The 25,187-nt window shown below is 35.9% G+C and overlaps 1 protein-coding gene across 7 annotated transcripts in view; it reads left to right on the top strand.

The window, feature by feature from the left end:
• LRRC7 (leucine rich repeat containing 7) overlaps nucleotides 1-25,187 on the top strand; it is a 589,098-nt gene that overhangs the window by 148,159 nt on the left and 415,752 nt on the right. For 2 of the 7 annotated variants that reach the window (XM_051857612.3, XM_089337198.1), the window contains exon 3: nucleotides 6,877-6,951. The exons of the other annotated variants lie outside the window; for them this stretch is intronic. In XM_051857612.3, coding sequence (XP_051713572.2) covers nucleotide 6,951 — 1 coding nt within the window. In that variant the 5' untranslated portion in view covers nucleotides 6,877-6,950. The remainder of the gene's footprint in view (nucleotides 1-6,876; nucleotides 6,952-25,187) is intronic. 7 annotated transcript variants of the gene reach the window in all.

The raw sequence follows: 25,187 nt of genomic DNA, 5'->3' as shown, positions 1-25,187 counted from the left end.
CTTCAATATTGTCAAAAGTGTCCTCTGTGCCCTCTGGGTTTAAAAGGTTAATTTTAATGAATGTTTAAACACTTACATTAAGCAATCAAATAAGATTAAAGCCACCAAATAAAATATAATTGAAACATGTAGTGGGTAGTGGTAATGCTTGACATCCATATCTGGCCTATATAGCTCGACTGCTATAGCAACACTTGCTAATATTGCAGTATCTACAGAGTCATAAACACTGATTAGAAGCCTAACTGAACAAGGTCCTTGCTCCAAGGAGACCGTGTTTTAAATAGAAACTTATACCCTAAAGGATGTTAAACATGTAATTTCTACTTTTGAATGGTGCTGTAAAGAGGCAAGTCAAACTGGGGTCAATTTCAGGCTGAGGACAGAAACATATAGAAAATACAGGAAGGAAAACAATGAATGGCTCCTTTTGTATCATCATTTACATATAATTAAGGCACTGAATAAGGAGGTTCTATTTCAAGAATGTTGACTACAAAAATGGAAACCAGAAATGCCATAAAGCAGGAGTTATGGCCCAAAGCAAGAAAACTTTCAAAAGGCTTACAAACAATACTTCCACATATAAGCTCTCCCAGTGAGTCTCTAAAATACACTTTAACCTGCAGGCTTAGCCACTTAGGGAAGTATACCCTGGACCAACCAGAATAATGATAGCACTGAAACACACACACACTCACACACACAAATTTAATTTTCTTTGAATCATTCTATTTTTAGTTAGAAAAAGGCTGGCATTAAAACTAATATGCTGGTCTCTATTAGAACCTAAGATGCTTTTTTACCCTTCAATGCTGTCTTTAAAAATGGGTTGATATGGGTAAGATGAGTTAGGTTTCCTGTTTAAAAAAATAAATAAAATTCTGTGTTTAAAAATATGTATATCTTCCTAATTGTACCTCCCTTCCCTGAAGGGGTAAGGGTGATGTTGTACACATGGGACTTTGCTGGTAGGACTCAATTTTAGTAATTTATAAAAGACAAAAGAAAACCTACTTATCTATTCTTTTATTTTTAAGTATGTATTTACTTGGGAGGGGTGTTGGAAGAAGGAGAAAAACACCTTACATCTACTGATTCATAACCTAAATGCCCACAAAAGCTGGGACTGGGCTAGTTCTAGCCAGGAACTCAATCCAGGTCTCCAATATAAGTGGTAGGAACCCAATGATTTGAGCCATCACTGCTCCCTTCCAGGGTCTACATTATCAAGATGGAGTCAGGAGCCAGAGTTGGGAACTGGACCCAGGTAATCAGTGGGACTTGACTTTTTAACCATGAGGCTAAGTGCCCACTTCCACCTGTTTATCTTTAAAATTACACAAAACATGAATATTTACTATTCTAAATTCAGACATATTTTCCTTTCATGTTGAATGGTGAATCTTCCTGAACAGGGAAGAACAATCTATTTTCAGAAAGCTAACAGTTTACAGAAAATGAGAATGCAGTAATTTATTTTTAAGTATATTTCTTGATACTGGCATATTGTATTTTAGGCTTATAATTTGAGTTGTTATAATAAAATAACAAATACCTTTTTCCTAAGGAGAGTACTCAGCTTTTGAGCATTTTCTTTATATTATTAAAAACAATAATGAGTTAAGGTCAATTATTAATTCACATTTTACAGAAATAGAAGTTGAAATTGCCAAATACTATTTTCTAACCTATAGATGTAGGCTATATGAAGTGATTTTTTTTTTCATCAGACTGTGGAATGGTTCTTTCATGAAGTTCAGGTATTGTTCATGATCATTGCACCTAAACCTTAATTATTTGAATTACATGTAATTGGAATCAGTGTGGGATCTAGTACGAAACTGATCAAAGTTTTGAATTCTAGGGAGTAGATGGAATTATTAAACATTAGTTCAACATTTTAGACCAAATGAGAGGTCTCCATGGCAAAATGTTAATAACAATAATAGTAGCTGAATTCTTACTGTGTGGTAGGTGCTACTTTAAGAGCTTTGCTTGGATAATCTCCCCAGTAATCTTGCTAATTCCTGAAACTTTCACTGGCTCATGTTATTCTTTCCCTTTGTCAACTGCAGTGCTAAGCTCAGCACTGTCACTGCAGAATTTTTGTAGCATTTACAGGAAAAAAAATATGCAGAGACTTGTGTTATACAAAGAAGCCACAGCCTTTGCCAGATCATTGTTTGCCAGTCTTTCATCTTTTCAGTCCCAGACATGGTCAGCTTCTCTGAGTTTGTGCTTCTACACCATGAGGCACACTGAGGAATTTTCCCATCAAAATCTGGTCTTTATCGTGGAAGAATATTCTTACCAAGAAAATTTTCTATAGCTTAAAATTTAAGTGGTTTTCCTTCCATCAAAAGAAAAAAAAGCATGAAATGCTTACAGTCTGGAAAATATTTGCCTATATTTTATAGAAATATAAAGATATGTCAGAGGAAAGCAGCCTAGTAAGTTACATTTTAACCATTTGATGGAGTGAAGTATAAATAACTATAATCTATTAAAATATTATGAGAGAGAAAGAGTAATAGAAATTCAGACATAAAAGAGATTGTGTACAATTGAGGAGAATCAGGAAAGGCTTACTTGAAGTGGAAGACCATCACTTGTACTTGGAAGGAAGCGGTGAGACTAGACAAGGAGAAACCAGAAGCAACACAATCCAAGTAAATAAAATATGAACAAAGGCAAAGCAGGGGCCTGGGTGTGGAGGAATACAGCAACTGTTTCAGTCTATCTGGCCTTTAAAGTGTCTATAGAAAAACTATGGGGGATAAAGTTGAGGCCAGAGTGAAAATATTTAACTTGCATGCCATAATAAGAAAAGTAGATTTTTTTTTTTGTAAATGGTGATAAGACTAGAAGGATATTTATCCACATTAAAAACATAATTTTGATCTCACTTTTATCATTCATTTGTAAGCAGAAACAATACTGAGCCTAAACACTATTTTCTAGGCCTTATTTATTCTGACTATATATTTTATACAAATATAGAATTGCATGAATTTAAATAGTCTTAATCATTTTAACTGCTACTTATGAATTGTCACTGTAGTTTTTATTTACCAAAATATCCTTTAGAGTTGTTTCTTTTTTTGACCATTATGCTTTTTAAAGTTATTTATTTTTGTTTTGTTTTCCTTTTATTTATGTTATTATATATGTTATTATATAATATATATGTTATATATATAATAACATATATATGTTATTATATAACAGGTAGAGTTATAGACAGTGAGTGAGAGACAGAGAAAAAGGTCTTCCTTCCATTGGTTCACTCCCCAGATGGCCTCCACGGCCGGTGGAGAAGCCAGGAGCCAGGTGCTTCTCCTGGTCTCCCATGCAAGTGCAGGGGCCCACGCACTTGGGACATCCTCCACTGCTCACCCGGGCCACAGCAGAGAGCTGGACTGGAAGAGGAGCAACTGGGACTAGAACCGGCACCCATATGGGATGCCGGCGCTGCAGGCAGAGGATTAACCAAGTGAGCCATGGCGCTGGCCCCTGTTTTAATTTTTAGTTTTTAACAGATTCAATGTGACTTGTAGATGCAAGTCTAAGAACACAGCAATATTCCCTTCTTCCCTCCCACCATCTTTCCTTCTCCCTTTCTTTTCAGTGTTTGAGATAGCATACTTTAAAATTACGTTACAATAAAAAGTTGTAATACTTCACCACATAAGAAGTTTAACAAGTAAAAAGCAAAGAGACTTGAGTTTAGTAGGAATATAGACAATGACTATAAAATATAATTAAATGGAAAAATGACCGTTTCATCCATATACAGTAAATTTTACAGTAATCACATATCATCCTTTTTTTATAAAGATTTATTTATTTATTCGAAAGTCAGAGTTACAGAGAGACAGAGAGGGAGAGAGATCTTCTATCTGCTGGTTCACTCCCCAGATGGCCACAATGGCTGGAGCTGCACCAATCCAAAGCCAGGAGCCAGGAGCTTCTTCCAGGTCTCTCTCATGGGTGCAGGGTCCCAAGGACTTGGGCCATCTTCTACTGCTTTCCCAAGCCATAGCAGAGAGCTAGATCAGAAGAGGAGCAGCTGGGACTAGAACCGGTGCCCACATGGGATGCTGGCGTTCAGGCCAGAGTGTTAACCTGCTGCGCCAGAGTGCTGGCTCCCAAAGATCATTCTTAACCATTGGTTTGACAAAGTTATAAAACAAAGTTTTACAAAACTATATTTGCAGCAATACTGATAGAGGCAATTCTTTTTTTTTTCCTTCCTTTTTTTTTTTTTTTTAAATTTTAACTCCCACATATAAGGTAGAACATATGGTATTTGTCTTTCTATGTCTGGCTTATTTTACTGAACATAATATCCTCCATTTGTATCCATTTTGTTGTAAATGGTAGATTCATTATTTTGTATAGCTGAATAATAGTCCATTGTGTAAATATACCACATTTTCTTTATCCATTCATCTGATGATGGACACCTTGGTTGATTTCAAATTTTGACTATTGTGAACAGTGCTGCAATCAACATGGTGGTGCAGGTATCTCTTTGTTATAATGTGTCCATGTCCTTTGGGTATTTACCCAGTAGTGGGATTGCTCTATCCTATGGCAAGTCTATTTCTAGTTTCTCAAGAAATCTTCAGACTGTTTTCCACAGTGGCAGCACTAATTTACATTCCCACCAACAGTGTAAAGTGTTTCCCTTTGTCCACATCCTCACCAGCATTTGTTGCTCTCTCTGTTTTAGATTTTAACCATTCTGACAAGGGTGATGTGATACCTCATTGTGGTTTAGGTTTGCATTTCCCTGATGGCTAGTGATGCTGAACATTTTTTCATAAATTTGTTGGCCATCTGTATTTCTTCTTTGAGAACTGTTTATTGAAGTCCTTTGCCCATTTCTTAGCTGAATTAGCTCTGGGTATTTTTGTTTTGTTTTGTTTTGTTTTGCTTTGCTTTGCTTTGTTTTGTTTTGCTGTTGAGTTTTTAAATTTGCTGATATATTTAGGATATTGTCAGATTGGTGGTTTGCAAATATGTTTTCCCCTTGTGTTGGATGACTCTTCATTTATAGATCGTATCCTCTGCTGTGCAAAAGCTTCTGAGCTTGGTATAATCCCATCTATTTAGTTTTGCCTTTATTGTCTGGGCTTTGGGGGTCTTGTCCAAACAGTAGTCCTTTACACCAATGTCTTAAAGTGTTTCCCTTATGTTTTCTTTCAGCAACTTCACAGTCTCAATGACTTAAATTTAGGTATTTGATCCATCTTGAGTTGATTTTTGTATATAGAGATATGAATCTAATTTCATTCTTCTATATTTATGCACCCAGTTTTGCCAGCACTGTTTGTTGAAGACATTATCCTTATTCCACTTCATGGTTTGAGCACTTTTGTCAAAAATCAGTTGGCTGTATATACCTACATTGATTTCTAGGCTCTTTATTCTGTTTCATTGATTTATGTATTGGTTTTTATGCCAGCATCAAGCTGTTTTAATTACTGTAACTTTCAAGAAGAATTTTTATTATGTAGGTACAGCTGTGTCCAATTGACTTTATTAAGCAGATCTTAAATATTGTCTTAGTCTTTTCTCTCCCTTTTAAAGAGTTTGATTGGAGCATTGCACTGAGTAGTAACAACAGGCTCTTCCTAATCCTGTCCCTAAACTTGATGCTTCTCTGTTCCTTTGACAAATAGACTCCCCATAGTCCTTACTTTCATATTTAACAGTTCTATAGGAATTCTTGGGTTTATAGATGGAAATATAAAGGCTTTACATTGAGTATTCAATGCAGTAATTTTAAGATATATTTTTTAATTTATTTCCCATACCAACCATGGGGTAATAAATGTATAGACTGTATACAGTATGAATTGCATTATATAATTAGCATGTATATCTGCTTTAATCTCATGGAAGTTACTTTTCTAAAATAAATTGGATTATTAAAACATATGTGGATATTTTGGTTCAATTACTTAAATTGTAGTACATTGAATATATTAAGCTATGACTACATGCACATATAATAACTGAAAATGTCAAAGCACTTTGTTTTAATGATAGATCACTGGGAATTACCAAATTGTTGTAAGATATAATAGTAAGACTATAAATCTTTATTTTTAAGAATACTTAGAGAAAGTAACTGTGGCTTGTAAGAACCTAAATTATGAAATCTTTCAAAAGACATTAGGTTTGGGAGCCAGCGTTTTGTGTAATGATTAAGATGCCATTTGGGATACTTCCATCCTATATAGAAGTAACTGAGTTCAAGTTCCAGTTCTGTTTCCTATTCAAGCTTCCTGCTAATATGCACTCTTGGAAGGCAGAAGGCCTCAATTCCTTGGGCCCCTCCTACCCACATGGGAGACTCAAGTTGAGTTCCAGGATCCTGGCTTTTGCCTGGTCCAGCACTAACAGTTGTAGGCATTTGATAGTGAACTAGCAGAAGGAAGATCTCCCTGTTTCTGTTGATATCTCTGTCTCTGCTTCTCTGTGTCTCTCAAAAAAAAAAAAATTGGTTTGTAATTTCAAAACAAGAAGCCATACATTTCACATTTACTATTTAACTGTTAAAAGAAGCAGGAAAAAAATCATTGTACAAAGCATTTACCTTGCAGGTATTGATATGTTGTTTTAAGAAAGAATTTTGGACAAAAGTATCCTATTTCACACTAAGTTTATAGACCCACAGTTCAAATGCTTGAAGTGGTAGCGTTTGTGCAATTATTCTGGTAGTGGTGTAATTTGACAATTAGAAAAGCATCTGATTAAACTCTTCACATTCCATTCTTGCTTAATATGTTGGTTTAGATGCATTTGTCAATTTTTAAGTGCAGTTAATTAAAATTTTTCAAATTTTCTTTTTTTTTTTTTAAGGAGCCCGCTACATGAAAAAAATGCAAGTCAAAGTGGTCACAACCTAGAAGTCTGCAGAGACAGGATAACTAGCAAGTAGATACCGCGTTATTCTATTATGCTTAACTATACAGAATCCACTAGTGTTTGGGGAACTTTACTCTAAAATGACCAAAGAATTCTGTAATTTTAAACTTAGCAGTATTTGTGCTGTATCACAAAAATAATTAGGGAGAAAAATGGTAACTATAAATTTTAGGAAACATCTTCTATAAGTAAGAATGAAATTATTTTGATCAGAAATATGAGTTTATTATATCCTCTTTCAAGTCTTATTTGGAAAGTCCTATTCCTACACTTATTTCTTCATAAAAAGAACAAATTAATCTCCTTTTGTCTTGTGATATATTTAAGTATTATGTAAGCACATTAATTCCTATTATAAGTTAAGAATAGAAATTATTTTATATCATACTTTTAAGAAATAGAGTGCACTTACATTCACTTTTGAAGGTCACATTTCAGAATTACAAGGTGATATCAAATGAAATCCAGGCACAAAGCAGAAGGTTTCCATTTATCAGTGCTCTCTGACATTTTCAAGAAATGAAATTGGAGGTTCAATGATAAAAACATGCAATGTTTGAGTGAATGGATAAAAAAGGACTTAAGAATGTGGGAAGGATATATAAGAGTGTTTGAATGACAAGAAGAATCTTTGAAAATCTCATTGCTTCATATTAAAGTGGTCAGAGATGATTATTTCTCCTTAAATACATCTTGAAGATACATAGAATCAGAAAATATTAAAGCTAAAAGGATTTTTAAAAATATTTACATCAAAAATTTCATTGACATGGATAAGAGAAGCAAACTTAAAATTAGAAACCGATTTTATATGTTAAAATTAGTGTTCACACACATATACAAATATATACAACATTTTTTCAAGATAAAAATTAATGTAGTTTTCTTTTAAGATTTATTTATTTATTTGAAAGGCAGAGTTACACAGACAGAGAAGGAGAGGCAGAGAGAGAGAGAGAGATCTTCCATCCACTGGTTCACTCCCCAGTTGGCAGCAATGGGCAGAGCTACGCCTATCTGAAGCCAATAGCCAGGAGCTTCCTCTGGGTCTCCCATGTGGTTTCACGGTCCCAAGGACTTGGGCCATCTTCTACTGCTTTCCCAGGCCATAGCAGAGAGCTTGATTGGAAGTTGGGGGCAGCCAGGGCTCAAACCAGCATCCATATAGGGTGCCGGCAGTGCAGGTGGCGGTTTTACTCACTAAGCCACAGCACCAGCCCCTGCGGTAAGTTTTTAATTTAACAAATATAACAGATATTTTTCATTGGTAATAATGATTAAAACATATTTGCAAACAGAAATTTGAGAAATGATGCCAGTAGCCACCATCAAAATATATTAGAAATTGTGCATAAACGATTTTATACTTAATATCATATCTTAGTAGATATTTTATTATCTAAAATATGTGATTGTATTTCAATTGCTTAATACTAGAGATTCTTAAAGAATTATATAAGCCAACAGAGTTTTTTTCCTTTTCAGTGTTTTTGATAGCTTTATGAATGACAAGTCATGGATGATAAATACCTCACATGTAGACTATCAAATATTTATATGATTGAAGCCTCATATTTTGATAAATAGAATACGAAGTAATGACAGTAAAGAGGAAAAACACTTTCTTTTTTTAAATGTTTATTCATTTGAAAGGCAGAGTGAGAGAGATGCCTGCAACATCCTGGGCTTGGCCAGGTAGAAGCTGGGAACCCAGATCTCAATCTTTCTGTAATGTGTCTCCCAGATCAGTGGCAGGGCACCAAGTACTTGGAGCCATCACCTGCTGCCTTCCAGGGTGTGCATTAGCAGGAAGTTGGATCAGAAGAGGAGTGGAAACTTGAACCAGGCACTCCAATATGCCATGTGAGCATCCCAAGCGGTAGCTCATCCCAGCCCAAAGCACTTTTATAAGATAAATTATTAGCCATTGATGAATTTGATTTATAAATTTAGACTTTTTTCTTTTTCTTTTTTTTTTTTTTTTTGACAGGCAGAGTGGATAGTGAGAGAGAGAGAGAAAGGTCTTCCTTTTGCCGTTGGTTCACCCTCCAATGGCTGCCACGGCTGGCACGCTGCAGCCGGCGCACCTCGCTGATCCGAAGGCAGGAGCCAGGTGCTTCTCCTGGTCTCCCATGGGGTGCAGGGCCCAAGCACTTGGGCCATCTTCCACTGCCTTCCCGGGCCACAGCAGAGAGCTGGCCTGGAAGAGGGGCAACAGGGATAGAATCCAGCGACCCAACCGGGACTAGAACCCGGTGTGCCGGCGCCGCTAGGTGGAGGACCAGCCTATTGAGCCGCAGCGCCGGCCTAGACTTTTTCTTAAAATGCCTTGTGGCCACCTTGCGGCGCCGGCACACCGGGTTCTAGTCCCGGTTGGGGCGCCGGATTCTGTCCCGGTTGCCCCTCTTCCAGGCCAGCTCTCTGCTATGGCCAGGGAGTGCAGTGGAGGATGGCCCAGGTGCTTGGGCCCTGCACCCCATGGGAGACCAGGAAAAGCACCTGGCTCCTGGCTCCTGCCAGGATCAGCGCGGTGCGCCGGCTGCAGCGGCGGCCATTGGAGGGTGAACCAACGGCAAAGGAAGACCTTTCTCTCTGTCTCTCTCTCTCACTGTCCACTCTGCCTGTCAAAAAAAAAAAAAAAAAAAAAAAAAAAAAAAAAAAATGCCTTGTGGCATATGCTCACACTGTGAGGGAGTGTAAAAGAAAGTATCTTCCCAATTCAAAAGCTTTTCAAATAGCTCAGGTGTGCTATCATCATAGTGAAGGAGAGAAAATTGTGAAAACATGTTTAGAAATACTTTGTTAGGGACCAGCGTTGTGGTGTAGAGGCACTGGCATCCCACTTGGACAGCAGTTTGAGTCCTAAATACTTCATTTCCAATCCAGCTCCCTGTTAACACACCTGGGAAAGCAGTGGAGATGGCCCAAGTGCTTGGGCCACTGCACTGACATAGGAGACCTGGATGAAGCTTCTGGTGGCTTCTGCCTGGCCCACCCTGGCCATTTTGGCCATTTGTGGAATGATCCAGCAGATGGAAGACATTCTTCCTCTCTCCCTCTCCCTCCCTCCCTCCCTCTCTATCTCTCTTTTTCTCTCCCTCTCTCCCTCCCTTCCCTCCCCCTTTCTCTCTCTGCCTCTGCCACTCTGAGTTTCAAATATGAATGAATAAATAAATCTTTTTTAAAAAGAAACACTTTGTTAATAGTCAATATTAGTTTTAGCTCAACAGAAAATCACACTTATAATTGGAAAGACATTGGGGACCATAAGAGCAGAGTTAGTCAAGAAGGAGTAACATTCAATAGCAGTATGCAGCTGGACTGCTGGGAGTGAGTCGGGTGAGGGGAGAAAAGGAAATTGACACTTGCAGTAATCCAAGTGGGAGATTTAGGAGTCCAAACTACAGTGGTAGCCATAGAGATAGCAGTAGAAGACCTTTGCTGGAAGAAGTATCATTAGATTCCATAGTAAAGGAGTTTGGGTGAATGATGACTCTAGTATTAGAAATCTGGAACAGTAAACGAAGAGCAATTAGCTTTCAATAGAGGATGTTAAGACGATAACTTTCATTAGAAACCTGAAATGCATGTTTCTCTCACATAGCCAGTGTAAGGGTGATCAGAGAGATGATAGAAATAACTGGAGCGGGAGGTGGTTGGAAGACTCATAGCTGGTTTTTCTGAGAGGCTGACAGTTGAAGCTACCAGAATTTAGTGAGACAAAAAAGCATATAGGGTATAAATGGGTAACATTTTCACAGGTAGGATTCTGAAGATCATCAGTAGTCAGTCATCAAAAATTTGAGGGAGAAGAATTAGCCACAGAAATGGAATACTCAGAGATAAGAAGAAAACACTTCCAGTGTCTGTCTTCCTTCTTTCCTTTCCTTTCCTTTCCTTTCCTTTCCTTTCCTTTCCTTTCCTTTCCTTTCCTTTCCTTTCTTTCCTTTCTTTCCTTTCTTTCCTTTCTTTCCTTTCTTTCCTTTCTTTCCTTTCTTTCCTTTCTTCTAAAGAGACCAAAGAAGCAGCAAGATTCAAAGAGATCAACAGTGTTCAATTCTCCTGAAAAGTCTGGGAGGAGGAAGATTGAGGGAGAAAAAGATTTTAGCCTTTGCCTGTACTCAGTAGTTGGGGGACTGATCCACTTTGGGGCGGTTTCATGACTCTTTCAGTATAGTGTCCTTATTCTTTATCTCTTTCCCCCACCAACCCCAATAATAAAATCATGTTCTTCAGATTTACCTATGGATATTTTCATTTTTTATACCAGATTTACTTCCCATAATTTGAATAGCTAATTCAATTAATGTATATTCATCAAGGAAATCTTATTAAGTACTTATCAAATATAGATGGACTTTTGTTATTCCATTTCATAATCTCAAAAATTATTCCTAACTGTAGGCTTACAAGTACTCTATTTGCCTCACAAATAATATTTTTAATCAGTACTTAGCACCCAATAGGTATTTATAAGTCATTATTGAGTGTACTAGTAGTTTTCCCTCTTTAGATCATTCTCACATTGTTTTCAAGTCCAATGTCATCTGCTTGAAGAAAATACTCATAATTATTTGACTATCGTTGAATCCCTAAATAAACAAATAGAACTGAGAATAAAATTTTGTTACACTTTATGTGAGATTTTCCACCTGATTCTCATCAGTCTTGTTTTTCTTTTTCTTTTATTTTTTTGCCCTGGCACCATAGACTTAATTTTCAGAGTTGTACCCAGGGTATAACAGCCACCTAATCATTTTAGACTTTTTATTTAGTAAGAGGTTACTCTCATATCTTCATATTGCTTTTTTCCTTTATCTTGCCACAATAAAAATAGCTTTATTATATTATTTCAGGCTCTTATAAATAATCCAAACGCATTGTAAAACTGTTAAACTACATGAAAGTATGGTGAAGAACATGACAATCACTTGGTCCTTTGGTCCATTTTCTAATGTTACAATTCTCTGATGAAATTCTGTTTCCTTTCATTTCATCTATTTTGCCCACCTTTTCCGTTATTTCTTGAACACACCAATCATAGTCAAAGTTATTGTCCAATAACTCAAGTATCTTTTTTTGAAAGATTTATTTATTTACAGAGAGAAAGAAGAAAGAGAGAGAGATCTTTCATCCACTGATTCACTCTCCCAAATGGCTTCAACAGCCAGAGCTAGGTCAATCCGAAGCCAGGAGCCAGCAGCTTCTTCCAGGTCTCCTACATGAGTGCAGGGGCCCAAGCACTTGGGCATCTTCTGCTGCTTTCCCAGGTGCTTTAGCAGAGAGCTATATTGGAAGTGAAGCAACCAGGACTCAAACAGGTGCTCATATGAGATACGGGCACTGCACCACAGCACCAGTCCCAATTCCAGTATTTTAGTAGTGTGCACATCTATTTTTAATATGTGTTTATTACCTTAAATTTTGATCATTATGGCCTTATTTCATCTATTTTAAAATTATTTATTTTCATCTACTTGAAAGGCAGCAAGAAAGAAATAGATCAATCTTCCATCTGCTCCTTCACTCCCCAAATGCCCACAATAGTGGGGACTGGGCAAGGCCAAAGCTGAGATCCCCAGATTCTTTGTTTCTTTGGACTATCAAAATTCTTTTTTTAAACAGACTTTTGTTTTAGTGCATTTTAAAATTCATGGCAAAAATTGAATAGAAAGTACAGAGGCACTAGGCCCTATACTTGTGTAGCCTACTATCTGCATCTAGAATATTTGCTTCTTGCTTGCTTGCTTGCTTGCTTTCTTCCTTCCTTCCTTCCTTCCTCCCTTCCTTCCTTCCTTCCTTCCTATCTATCTATCTATCTATCTAAATATCTAAATATCTATATCTATCTAGATATATATCAGTCAGTATCACTAAAAGTCCATAGTTTACATTAAACTTGGCTTTTGGTGTTGTATCTTCTATGGGTTTTGACAAGTGTATAATGACAGGTATTCCCAAATATGCAATACAAAATAGTTTCACTGTCCTAAAAAGTCCTCTGTGCTCCATCTCCCTAATCCCTGGCAACCACTAATCTTTTTATTATTTCCATAATTTTTTTTATTTTCCAGATTTCATATAGTTGGAATCAATGTCCTGTTCAGAATGGCTTTTTTCTCTTACAGGAATGGGGAAACTTTCTGCCATGGATCATTTGGATATTTATAATATCATCTATGGGCCATACAGAATTATCAATTTAAAAATTACCCTGCTATGTATTTATTGAATTTTGAGTCCTGGCTGCATTTTCCTTAGCAGGGGCAAATCAAATATTTCACTGCCTTATCCTATCCTGGGCTGGGTGTTCCCCACCAGCATTTAAAGTTTCCTCCCTTTCTATTTATAATTGAAAGCTTGTTTTTTTAAAAACTACTGAATAATAAGCTGTTGTGTGGACGTACCACAGTGTTTTTCTTAATGGCTACATTTGACTGTTACTGATTAATATTTGTTAAACAATCCCTTTGCTGGGGACAATTTACTGAATCAAATTATTTGCTACTGCAAATAATATTTACACTAATTTGAATATATCCTTATTTATTTATTTTTTGTTTCCATAGGAATATATATACGTGTACAGACTTGTTGAGACATAGAATACTTTTGAAAAAATAAACTGACTTTTTTGTGCACAAAATATATGTAAGATTAATGTATCATTTTAGCCATTTTTAAGTGTATAGTTAGTTCAGTGGCATTACTTTCATTCATATAACTGTGCAAAAAATCCTTTTTAAGAATCAGGGTTGTGGCAAAGAGGATTATGATATTACTTGCAATGTCAACATTCTATATCAGAGCATATGTTGAAGTCCCAACTGCTCTACTTCTGATCCAGCTTCCTCTTAAGGCACCTGGGAAAGAAGCAGATGATGGCCTAAGTACGTGGGCCCCTGCCACACATGCAGGATACTCTGATGGAATACTGGGCTCCTGACTTTGGCCTGGGCCAGCCCCAGCTGTTATGGCCATTTGGGTAATGAACTTGTGAATGGAAGCTCTCTTTCTCTCTCTGTCTCCCTCACTCAAACTTCTCAACTTCTAAATGATATAAACTGAAAAAGTTTTTTTCCAAATTCTGTCCCCACTTAACTAGTTTCCCTTTGTAGATGGAGTTAACTGGTATTATCAGTTTCTTATACAGTTTTCTAGAGCTATTTCTCAAATGTATAATTATAAAATATGCACATATATTTTTCTTCCTTTTAATAGAAATCATAGCATTTCTAGGTACAACTTAATACCCCACTTTTTCACTTCATAGAAAATATTAACAATCCCATCTCTTTGTGAAGTACGTCTTACTGTAATTTCATTTTTTATGCTACTTACTAGCACATTTTATGGACTTATCTCATTTCCAGCCTCTTCCTATCAAAATACTGCTCTAAATGGTCATATTCTATTGTTTTGCATCATTGTAAACATACAGGAAAAATGGAATTTCTGAATACAATACCATACCTTTTGGCAATTTTTTTAGATTTTGTAAATTTCTCCTGTATAGAATTTGTTCCACTTCTTACAATTATCCATAATGTGGTAAGTATGACATCTCAAATTTAATAGGTAGATATTGAACTCAAAAGTCCTATGGTTGTTTATTTCCACAGGATTACATATATAAGTATCCTTTTGCCATATTACTAACCCAGAGTAGTTTTAATCACTTGTTTCTCATTTTTCTTATTCTGTGGCTATAAAATAATGTGTGAATTATGTCAGGTTGCATTTTCCTGACTGTTTCAGATTCAGCAGTTTCTTATGATATCCTTTGACATTTTTACTGTGTTGTATTTTTCTTATCACTTTCTAACTGCTGCTTATATGTGATATATGCCAGCCCTTTTTTATTAGCAATGCATTGCAAATATTTTCCCCAGGAAAAATTTAATTTTTATTTGTTTTTGCCATTATTTTTAAAAATTTTTTGAGGCAAAATGCATCTTTTATTTTTATAATGCAATTAACTAGCTTTTTTTCTATACCTATTTCTATACTTATTCTAAGGGTATTTTATATTGCTATTAATTCTCTCAAAACAGTTAAGTGATTCTCAGAGATTATGATAATTCACCTATGGTTGTTGAAAAGGCAATTTTTCTAATTAGGAAATATTTTGTTTTTAACATGATATTCATAGATTACTTCTTAATTCCACACAGTTGTCCTGAAAACATTATTTCTCAGATAAACAAAAGGTAGTACAACCTCATTTGAGACTTACTGCATTAGAATAATGCCAAAAATGAGAGAGGAATACAGCTGTTTTCATCATTCCAATACCAAATACGTTTCCAGAGTCCCCTTCAATTATATTGCTTCCTCTCCTCTACGTTTTATGGTATATTTCCCATAAAGTATTAAGAATATTTGAAAATTAAAACCTTTTTTTTGTATCACTATTCAGCTTATATGATAGTTCAAGATCCACCACCCCTATTTTGTGTAAGTTACAGTGTAAGGATATGTCTTAGTCCACTCAGGTTGCTTAACAAAATAGCATCCACTAGGGACTTATAAATAAGATTATTTCTTGCATTTCTGGAGACAAAATTCCATAATTAGGCTGCTGACATATTCAGCAGCTGGCAAGAGACCCTTCCCCTCAGAGAGCTGTTTTCTCATTGTCACCTCACATGATAGAAGAAGTAAGAGACTCTCTCAGCTCTCTGTTATAGAGGTAGCATTTGTGACCTAACCAATTCCAAAAGGGCTCACCTCCTAATACTTTATTTTTAGGGTTATGATTTTGACATGGATTCCAGGGGGAGGGGGAGACATAAACATTAAGTCCATTCCAAATAGAAGTCAGGGGTAGGAAAAATATGTAAGTCATGGGAATGGCAGGGCCTAGTGGTTAAAAATCCAAGTTCTAGAATTGCAATGTCTAGTTTAAAATACAACCAACTATTTATGGTTGGGAAAAAAAGGAAGCATTTACCTTTGACTTTCATTCCTTGTGTTTCCTTATCTGTAAAAGTTTACCTCATCGATAAAAATAACAGTTTGAATATTCCTTATCCAAAATGCTTAGGGCCAGAAGTGTTTTTGATTTTTGGAATTTTTTTTGAAGTTTGGAATAAATGAGATATCTTGATATTAGAAACCAAATCTAAACATGAAATTAATTTATGTTTCATATGTGCCTTAGGCACATAGCCACACAATATTTTTAGTGTACCTATATTATAACTGTGACCTGTCACATGAGGAGGCCATGTGGAATTTTCCACTTGTGGCATTATGTCTGTGCTTAATAAGTTTCAGATTTAGGCTCTTTAAATTTTAGATTTTTGGATTAGGGATGTTCAACCTGTCATTATACTTGCCTCATGATAAAAATGATAAAATTAATGTCATTGTGAATGAGGTATTTTGAGCTACTCATGAATTATGAATGTCAGAACAGTATATATGAAAAACAGATTGTAATAAGAAACAAGGCACATAGCATATAGCAATAAATATTACTTATAATAATCACCAAATGCTTCTCAAATTACTATAGGGTTATATCTTCATATACCCACAGAAAGTTGAAAATATTGTAAATCAAAATTTCATTTAATACACCTAAGCTCCTAAACTTCATAGCTGAGTAACAGAGCTCACCAGAGTGTTAGTGGTTTTCCCTTGTTGTCACGTGACTGAATTAGAGCTTCCCAGCAGGTATTGCTAGCTGGAAAAAGATCTGCATTCCAAAATTAAAGTATTATTTCTGTAAAATGTGCATCACTTCTGAATTAGTACAAAGTTGAAAGCTCATAAATCAAGCCATTTTAAGGGGGAACATCTAAACCTAAGAATCAAAAATACAAATTCAATTGGACAAATTTATTTCCAAAGAAAGTACTTTTAGAGCAGAATTTGTATTTGGAACTTATAAACCCATTTTAAGTGTTTTTTTTTCCTTGAAAAAAAATCTTGTTAATAGCTTGTGAAAGAAAATAAACAATAGTAGAGTTATATGACACAGGACAAATTTATGCTTTATTTACACTAGAACTTATTTATCCAACCAGTGCTGATTGAGCATCTGTTATATAGTGGAAAATGGTTGTGTGTGTGTTTTGTTTTGTTTTTTTGTTTTTTTGTTTTTTGTTGTTGTTTTTTTTTTTTTTTTGACAGGCAGAGTTAGACAGAGAGAGAGACAGAGCAGAGAGAAAGGGTCTTCCTTTTTCCATTGGTTCACCCCCCAGGTGGCCGCTACAGCCAGTGCTTGCAGCAGGCGCGCTGCGCTGATCCGAAGCCAGGAGCCAGGTGCTTCTCCTGGTCTCCCATGCTGGTGCAGATCCCAAGCACTTGGGCCATCCTCCACTGCACGCCCAGGCCACAGAAGAGAGCTGGACTGGAAGAGGGGCAACCAGGACAGAATCCGGCGCCCCAACCGGGACTAGAAGCCAGGGTGCCGGCACCGCAGGCAGAGGATTAGCCTAGTGAGCCGCGGCACAGACCAGAAAATGTTTTAAGTACTGGAGATATAGAAGTAAACAGATAAACTCCATACTCTTAGGAAGGCTTAAATTTTGTACAAGGAAGTAATAGTTTAGAGCTATGAAATTGAAAGGCTAATCCTAACAGTCAAATGAGAAATAGATTGGAAAGAAGAGAAATGGAAGATGCAGAAATCAGTCAGGAGGCTGTTCCTCTTTTGAGATGAAAATTCAAAGATCCACACTTGTGTGGCAGAGAGAACTACAAGAATTGTTTAACAACTGAATTTTTATAAATAATTTCATTGTACTGTAAGAACTTGCTATTTTTGAATAAATCCTCATGAGAAGTTACTTCAAACAGTTAAATATTTGTTTGATTTATATATTTAGTTTCCTAAACTGTCAGTATTTTCTCAAAAAGTGCTAATACCAAACTGCCTCCAAGAATATATCCTATTGAGAGTACAGCAGTGATTGTATTTGGTGGTCAGAGAGAAACTTAAAATAATTTAAAATTATTTGTGAAAAATAATCTAAAATCAAAAAATAATAATTATAGATTGAAGGTTGCGTTTATAAGGACAGAATATAAAGAATGAAATTGGAAGTTTAGGCACCCTCATCCTATATTGGAATTCTTGAGTTCAATGTCCAGCTTCACTTCCTGAATCCAGCTTTGTGCTAATGCAGACCCTGGGAGGCAAGCCTTTTGGCACCCATGTGGAGACCTGGATTAAGATCCCAACTCCTGACTTCATACAGGTCATTGACTACACTAGGGCAATGAATTAGTAGATGGCAGTTCTTTCTTCCCTCTCTTCCCCCCTCCTTCCCTTCCTTCTATTCCTCCCCTCAAATAAATAAAGAATAAAATTGATGACAAAATTCCTTGTTTCTATATAGGCACCAAAATATCAACATGCAACTCATATACCTACATGGTGGTGAGTATTATGAGAAAGAAAAAACCCATGGGAATTTTATAGTGAGCCACAAAGTAGACAGCGCAGGAGAGAGAAGCTGAGAAGCTGGAGGCAAGCAGAAAAGTTGACGCAAACTGTAATTGACTCTCAAGGCCATGATGAGCTGAGAGACCCTATGAGCTGCATACTACAGGCTCCCAGCCAGACCTGTGCTACTTTAGGATCTCTGCATGAGGCAACAAGCTGGCTTCTGTGTCTTCAGGTGCTCCAGTGCCAGGCAGACAAATTCCTGATGGTGACATGTCTAACTGTTCTCCTAAATTATCCTTGCTGAATGAAGAAGCAGGTCCCTACTTTCTAGCTGGAGTCGAGGAATGGAGTTTAGTTGTTTCAACTCTAGGTGGAACCATAAATGTAGAGAGAGAAGGAAGGGCAGAAGACAGGAAAATTGACGTTTGACTAACTTCTGTGTTGTTCAGTTGCATTTATGCACATTTTTTCTTAACCATCATGAACCCTATATAGGCACCAAAGTAAAAGATAAGAAACAGGTGTAGAGAACTGACTCTTCCATGTCACTACAGTTATTAAAAAGAAAATCAATGTTACAGTCATTATCTATGTAACTGGAAGGGCCATTCCATTTCTACTCTGTTGTCTAGAAGGACAAGTTTGATGGATAGAAATTGAAAGAAGAAACCATCATAAATGTTTATCAGCCTAGTAAATCTCTGTATTCCTAGGCTTAAGAAATAGAAATGGAAAAACTCCTTAAAATAACAAGAATGACACAATAACAGGACTGTTGTCATTGAATGTGGCACCCGTGGTTATAGTGAAAAAGTAGATTGATGGGAATCATGGTGTAGCATAGGGGCAAGGATACCTGTAGCACTCGAGGATATCCAAGGAGCAATAACTAGGGATTTCTGAAACATAGGACAGATACCTACATCAACAATGTGAATTCAAAGGGTTTTACCACAGTACTAAGATGGAACTAAGAGCAAAGGTGTGAATGAGATTGTCCAAGAAAAAATGCAAATGAGGTGATTGAGAATAAAACTTGAGTTAAAATTCTTAAAAATCTAAAGCAGTAGGAAGAGGACCACCATAAATCAAATCCACAAAACTAGAAGGAGGGATGATTGCTAAGGAAAAATGGTCACATTAAATAACAGCTGCAAGGAAATTCAAGAGTTCATAGAATCTGGCAGTTAAGATATTTCAGGAGTCTGTGGGAGAGCTTTATCATGTTACTTAAGGAACTGAGTATGTCTTAGGCTGGGTTCCTTGGAAACAGACTGAGCTGAAGATGTATGTAGGAGGATTATTGTGTAGCACTGGGTACAGAAAAATTGAACTACACTTCTTGATAACAAAGGCCTCAACGGAGCCTAGGAGTAGCACTGAAGCTGGGGAAACCCTTCAGAATCATGCCAAGGGGACAGTGGTGTGGTGAAGTGGGTAAAGCTGCTACCTGCAGTGCCAGCATCTCCTGTGTGTGCTGGTTCGAGTCCTGGCTGCTCCACTTCTGATCCAGCTCTGGACTATGGCTTGGGAAAGCAATAGAAGTTGCCCCAAGTCCTTGGGCCCCCGCACCCACATGGGAGACCCTGAAGAAGCTCCTGGCTTCCAGTTGGTGCAGCTCCGGCCATTGCAGCCATCTGACAAGTAAACCAGTGGATGGAAGACTTTCTCTCTCTGCCTCTGCCTCTCTGTGACTCTGCCTTTTAAATTAAAAAAAAACAACAACAAACAAACAAACAAAAAAACATGCCAAAATGAGGCAAGGCAGCTGGGCCTTTAAACCAGCATGAGTCAGTAATTTAAAGTATGTGTCCTGGGTGAGATAATCCCTTCAACAAAAAGCAGTACCAAGAGAAGGATGCACCTGTGAGCCTCCCAGCCACTGTTGGGAGAAAGAGTATTTCCATCTCACAAGGTGATCTAGTCCAGTCAGCACTTCACTGCATCCCAGGAAAGAGTGGAGAAAATGAATGTGAAAGCTAGGCTGCTATTTTAAATACTTTGCTGTAGGGGACTTTTATTGTTGCAGCCACTGATTTTCTCTCCGGAATTCTTCCCCACCACCATCTTCTTGCCAGTTCAGTTCCTGTACTGACAAATTTTTCTAATTAGATGCTTTGTATTCTCCAATTAACTAGTTTTCTTATCTTATACTGTTCTTTTTGAGTTATTCCTCTCAGCTTATTTGTACCACAAGGGACAATGTAAGTCTGAGGGGATTCCTACAGTCCTTGTTAACATGTACTATGTGAACAATAACTATATCTTATGGAATGAATGGTCCTAAATCAATCATCATTAAAAATAAAGTTTTCTATGGAATCTCTAAGTAAAAGAATTTAGAAATTACAAACCAAGACTTGAGATATCATTCAAGGCTCTGACTGAATTGAAGAGTCTAGTTCCACATATTTTATATGAATCTTTATATTCCTTTAGAAGATAACACTCAACAAATAGGCTGTAATTATAAATATGAAATCTTACCACAGTCTCATGGTATTTATATAGAAATAGGTTAAACAAAAGCTGTTGGTCATTTTGGAAATTATTAAGTTATGGCTACTCTATGTGTGAAATGCTGTAAAAATAATTCCCAGGAAGAATTTGAGTCAACATGCACTTACATCATCAGATCAGCCATGTTTACCACCCTTGATCTTCATAGTCCATGTAGGTTCTTAATATAACATCAACCAGCTTTGAGAATCACTGGGGATATGGGTTTACTGGTAGTTTCATTACTTTTACTCAAAATATATAGGACCACATTTTAATTTCTCTCTTAAATTCTGAATAAAATAGTATTTATGATGTATTGGTGTCAGGTGTTTGGTAAGCATTGAAGTTCTATACTAAATCCCCATTTAATCAAAAACAACAAATAAATAAATAAAAGCAGAAGCATGTAACAGCTTTATTGGAGACTGTTTAGAAAGAGGCAGCTCTGTTCTTGCTTTGGAAATATCATATAAACACCAAAAAAAAAAAAATCCCATCTGTCCAATTGCCTGGAGAATGTATTTAACAAGAAATGGAGCTACATTAAAGGCCACAAAATATGCAGCAAGGGAAGAATGAATAAAGCCACCCTGCAGTTCATTGAATGCACCTACTGTGCAGTATACTCCCTGTGAACAGGACAGATTGTGTAGTTATCGCTACATCAAAATATCTGCTATTGTGGAGAGTAAGAGAATTGGAAAGAGAATACTGGACCCAAATACCAGATCCCTCCATGAGCATTAGCCAAGGAAATGTGAAAATTAATTACATTTCATTTTAAGAGAACACATCATCTTTTCCTATTAGGAAAAGAAAAACCACAACTTAGTTACAATCAAGGAGCCTGAAACTCCATTAATATTCTTATCAATTTGGCAATGAAAGAAGTGAACCTTGACAAAAAGTTGTGCAGCTATGCTCACGGGAAGAGAAATAAATGACAAAAGGGTTGGCTGATAAACTGGATAATGTCAATTATATAAGCTCACTAATGTTTTACCAAAATTTAAAAGCAGCACAGAAAAATAGGACTCCTTTAGAGGATGCTGACAGAAAATAAACTTCTCCTTACTTAGCCCTCTGAAGAAAGACATGATAAAGGAAATTTAGACATCCTTACAAAGGTAGTTTTTTGCTTGGTTTGTACTTTTGAAAGGTATTCAGTTTGCTGTCAAATAACAAATTGGAAAAATGTTATCTGGGACAAAATGTTCAATGTCACTTTTATTGAAAGTGGTTCCATCTGGGAATCTTAGCAAATCTATCCAAAAATTGTCTGTTGATGCATTTTAAGAAAGAAAATAACATCAGATGATCTGAGCAGTTTATAAGCATTTACAAAATACAAGCTACATTAGTAAAAGATCTTACTTGGTAGCAAGAAGTTATTTAATAATTTCAGGTAAAACATGAAAATGTCCTTTCTGTTGTAACTAAGTTTTCTCACTTTATATAGAAAAAAATAAGATTTTTATTACTGACTAGCTTATGTATTTAAAGCAGTAGACAAAAGCAACTTGTTTGAGCTACCATATATTGGCTATGACACTATTCTTCCAGCCATTTAGTGCTTAGAAAATGTAGTAAAATAGCAAACAGTCTCACAATAAAAAATATAATCTGCAAGAATAATTCCAACTCAATACTAATAATAGTAATCAAATTTTTAAGATACTGATGTTATTTTAAAAGGTCTGGAGCATAACTTCAAGGGAAAATGGGCAGTTGATGTGCAGTTAAGTCACCATTCAAGACACACATGTCATTTCAGAGTGCCTGGGATTGAGTCCCCCATCTGCTTCCAATCTTGCTTCCTATAATGCACCTGAGAGGCAGCAGATGATGACCCAATGGATTTCTACCACCATGTGGGAGATTCAGATGAAGTCCATGGCTCCTGGCTTTGGCCTGTCCCAATCCTGGCTATTGCATCCATTTGACTACTGAACCAGAGGGAAGAGTTCTCTCTCTCCCTCCCTCTTCCTCCCTCCCTCCCTCCTTCCCTCCCTTCCTCCCTCCCTTCCTCCTTTTCAAGTTATATATATATAATATTTATATTAAATATAAAATATATTAAAATTATATTTAACATATAATATGTATCAACTATATATTTAACATAATATATAAATATATTTAATATACATAATATATGATATATAATATGTGTTATATATATTTTATTTATTTATAAATATATTTAATATATTTATAAAATATTAAATGGATGAAGAATGATATGGATGAAGAAGATTGGGCTGTAATAAACATGCTCATTTGAAGATATGTGTTTACTAACATATAAGATATTCTTCCACACAGCAAACCAATTTAATACTTTAGATATAAAACATAAAACGTTTGTATGGTTGACAAGGATTCCATACAATTATGAAGAAACGAGACCTAGTCAATGGATCAGAAAGTAATCAAGAGGCTCTCTAGCAGCTAAATGGTAAAAAGACTATGTAATTCCCAGGGAAGATTCCAATAGAGAAGGTGACCTAGATGTATTTTTGTAGAATAGATAATTTAAAGGAAAAAATTGAACATCTTTTGTTGTTGTTATTTTATCTATTTAAGATATGAAATTAGAGAATCACAGAAATGGAGACCAATGTATTCCATTTCCAGATGAGGACATTACAAAAAAAGAAAAAAAGGTGATTTGACTCAGATCATGTGGCTGTTAAGTGGCAGGACTGAGACAGGAATTCAGGTCTCCTGTTGGCTAATCCAAGCCCTTGAATGGCACTCTGGCAAGTTTCCTGATGATACTTGATGTTCCCTGTTAGACATGCAATTAAGCTTATAATTGGTCCTTGTTCCACTTCTCTGTGAACATGACTTTCTTCAGATTCTGTGAAATGGTACATTATTCACCTAGGGACAAAGAAGAGAGTGTGAAATTAATGCAAGAAAGTAATTTTATTTAAGTTGTGCATAAAACAAGGATAGTAATATGATTTGACTATTTGTTATTTTCAGCTCATGTTCCCTTATTGCATTAACTGAGCATCTGATTTATAGATGTTAGGTACAAATGCCTCCCAATTTGCATTTATTTTTGAAGAATGATAGAAAACTTGTTGTAAATGGGGGCCTCTTCTGGTAATAATTTCAGGTTTAGTCTGAATTTTAGTGTTAATATATCATGCACAGTACTACTGTTCTATAAATTATCAATTCTTTGCTAACACTGAGAAGTTTTCCATTTATTTCTCCACATTACACCTGTTTTTATACAGGAAAGCAGTGTCTTTGCTAAAATTGTCATCTTGTTCTAAGGTATTTAGCTTTTACGTATCAGATTATGCATTTAGAGAAGATGGTTTGTGTCTCAGAAATCAGCCCATCATGCTTTCTTATTATTGTTAATTACACTGAAATATACAAAGCATTTCAGCTAGGATTAGGATCTCTTGTCACAGTGTTTAGGTGATCATAAAAATGAGTTTGAGTCGGTCAAGTGGTACTCTTCTTTGTAATAAAAGATATTGTAAAAGTTGGAGCTGCATGTAAAATGGTATAAATTTCGGGAGATTAAGATTGGGAATGCCACTCATGTTTATCAAGAATCTAAGTTCCTGTTTAAATTTTCTTTGTTTCTATTAATTTTTTATCTTATTACTAATCCAAATGCAATCATTGTAGAAAAGTTAGAAAAATATAAACACTTATGCATCCTCTATGACAAGAATGTATTCTGAGAAATACATTCTTAGTTTCTTTTGAGCACTTGTGCTGACACAAAGATTTGCAATGTCACTAGATAATGTTATCTTATGAACAACCATTGTAAATGGTCTATTGGCTCAAACATTGTTATGAAGCACTGACTGTAGTCAAGATAAAGAAAACTGAAAGTACCCATGAGCAATATTAAACCTCATAGCAACCCCTATTCAAGTACAATTACCTCTGTATGAACACTTTTTATACCTGTTATACACACATATTCACATATGAGAAGGGATCAATCTGAATATGCAATTTGTTTAAGATTTTTTACCTCTTATTAAGCATGATACTTTTTATAATTAAAAATAATCAGTTATAATTTAAAAATAGTAATATATTGATGTTATCGGAATATTATCTTTGAATAAATCAGTTCTGTATAAACTAGATTAGAATTAATATAAATAATGGAAACATAAAACTTCTAAAATAAATTTTATTTCTATATTTAAGTCATATATATTAAGATAAATATAAAGTGAAATGGTTACTGTGGTGAAAGAAATGAACATAGCCATCATCTTAGATAGTTCCTGCCCAACCTACCCCTCCCATGGCAAGACCAGTAAATCCACTCACTTAGCAAAAATTCTGAATG

The sequence above is a fragment of the Oryctolagus cuniculus genome, chromosome 7, assembly GCF_051225735.1.
Source record: "Oryctolagus cuniculus isolate XC-2025 breed Fujian yellow rabbit chromosome 7, ASM5122573v1, whole genome shotgun sequence".
In the NCBI taxonomy this organism is placed as follows: Eukaryota; Metazoa; Chordata; class Mammalia; order Lagomorpha; family Leporidae; genus Oryctolagus; species Oryctolagus cuniculus.
Note: the sequence above shows the minus strand (reverse complement) of the source record. Positions and strands in the feature narration are given on the sequence as shown.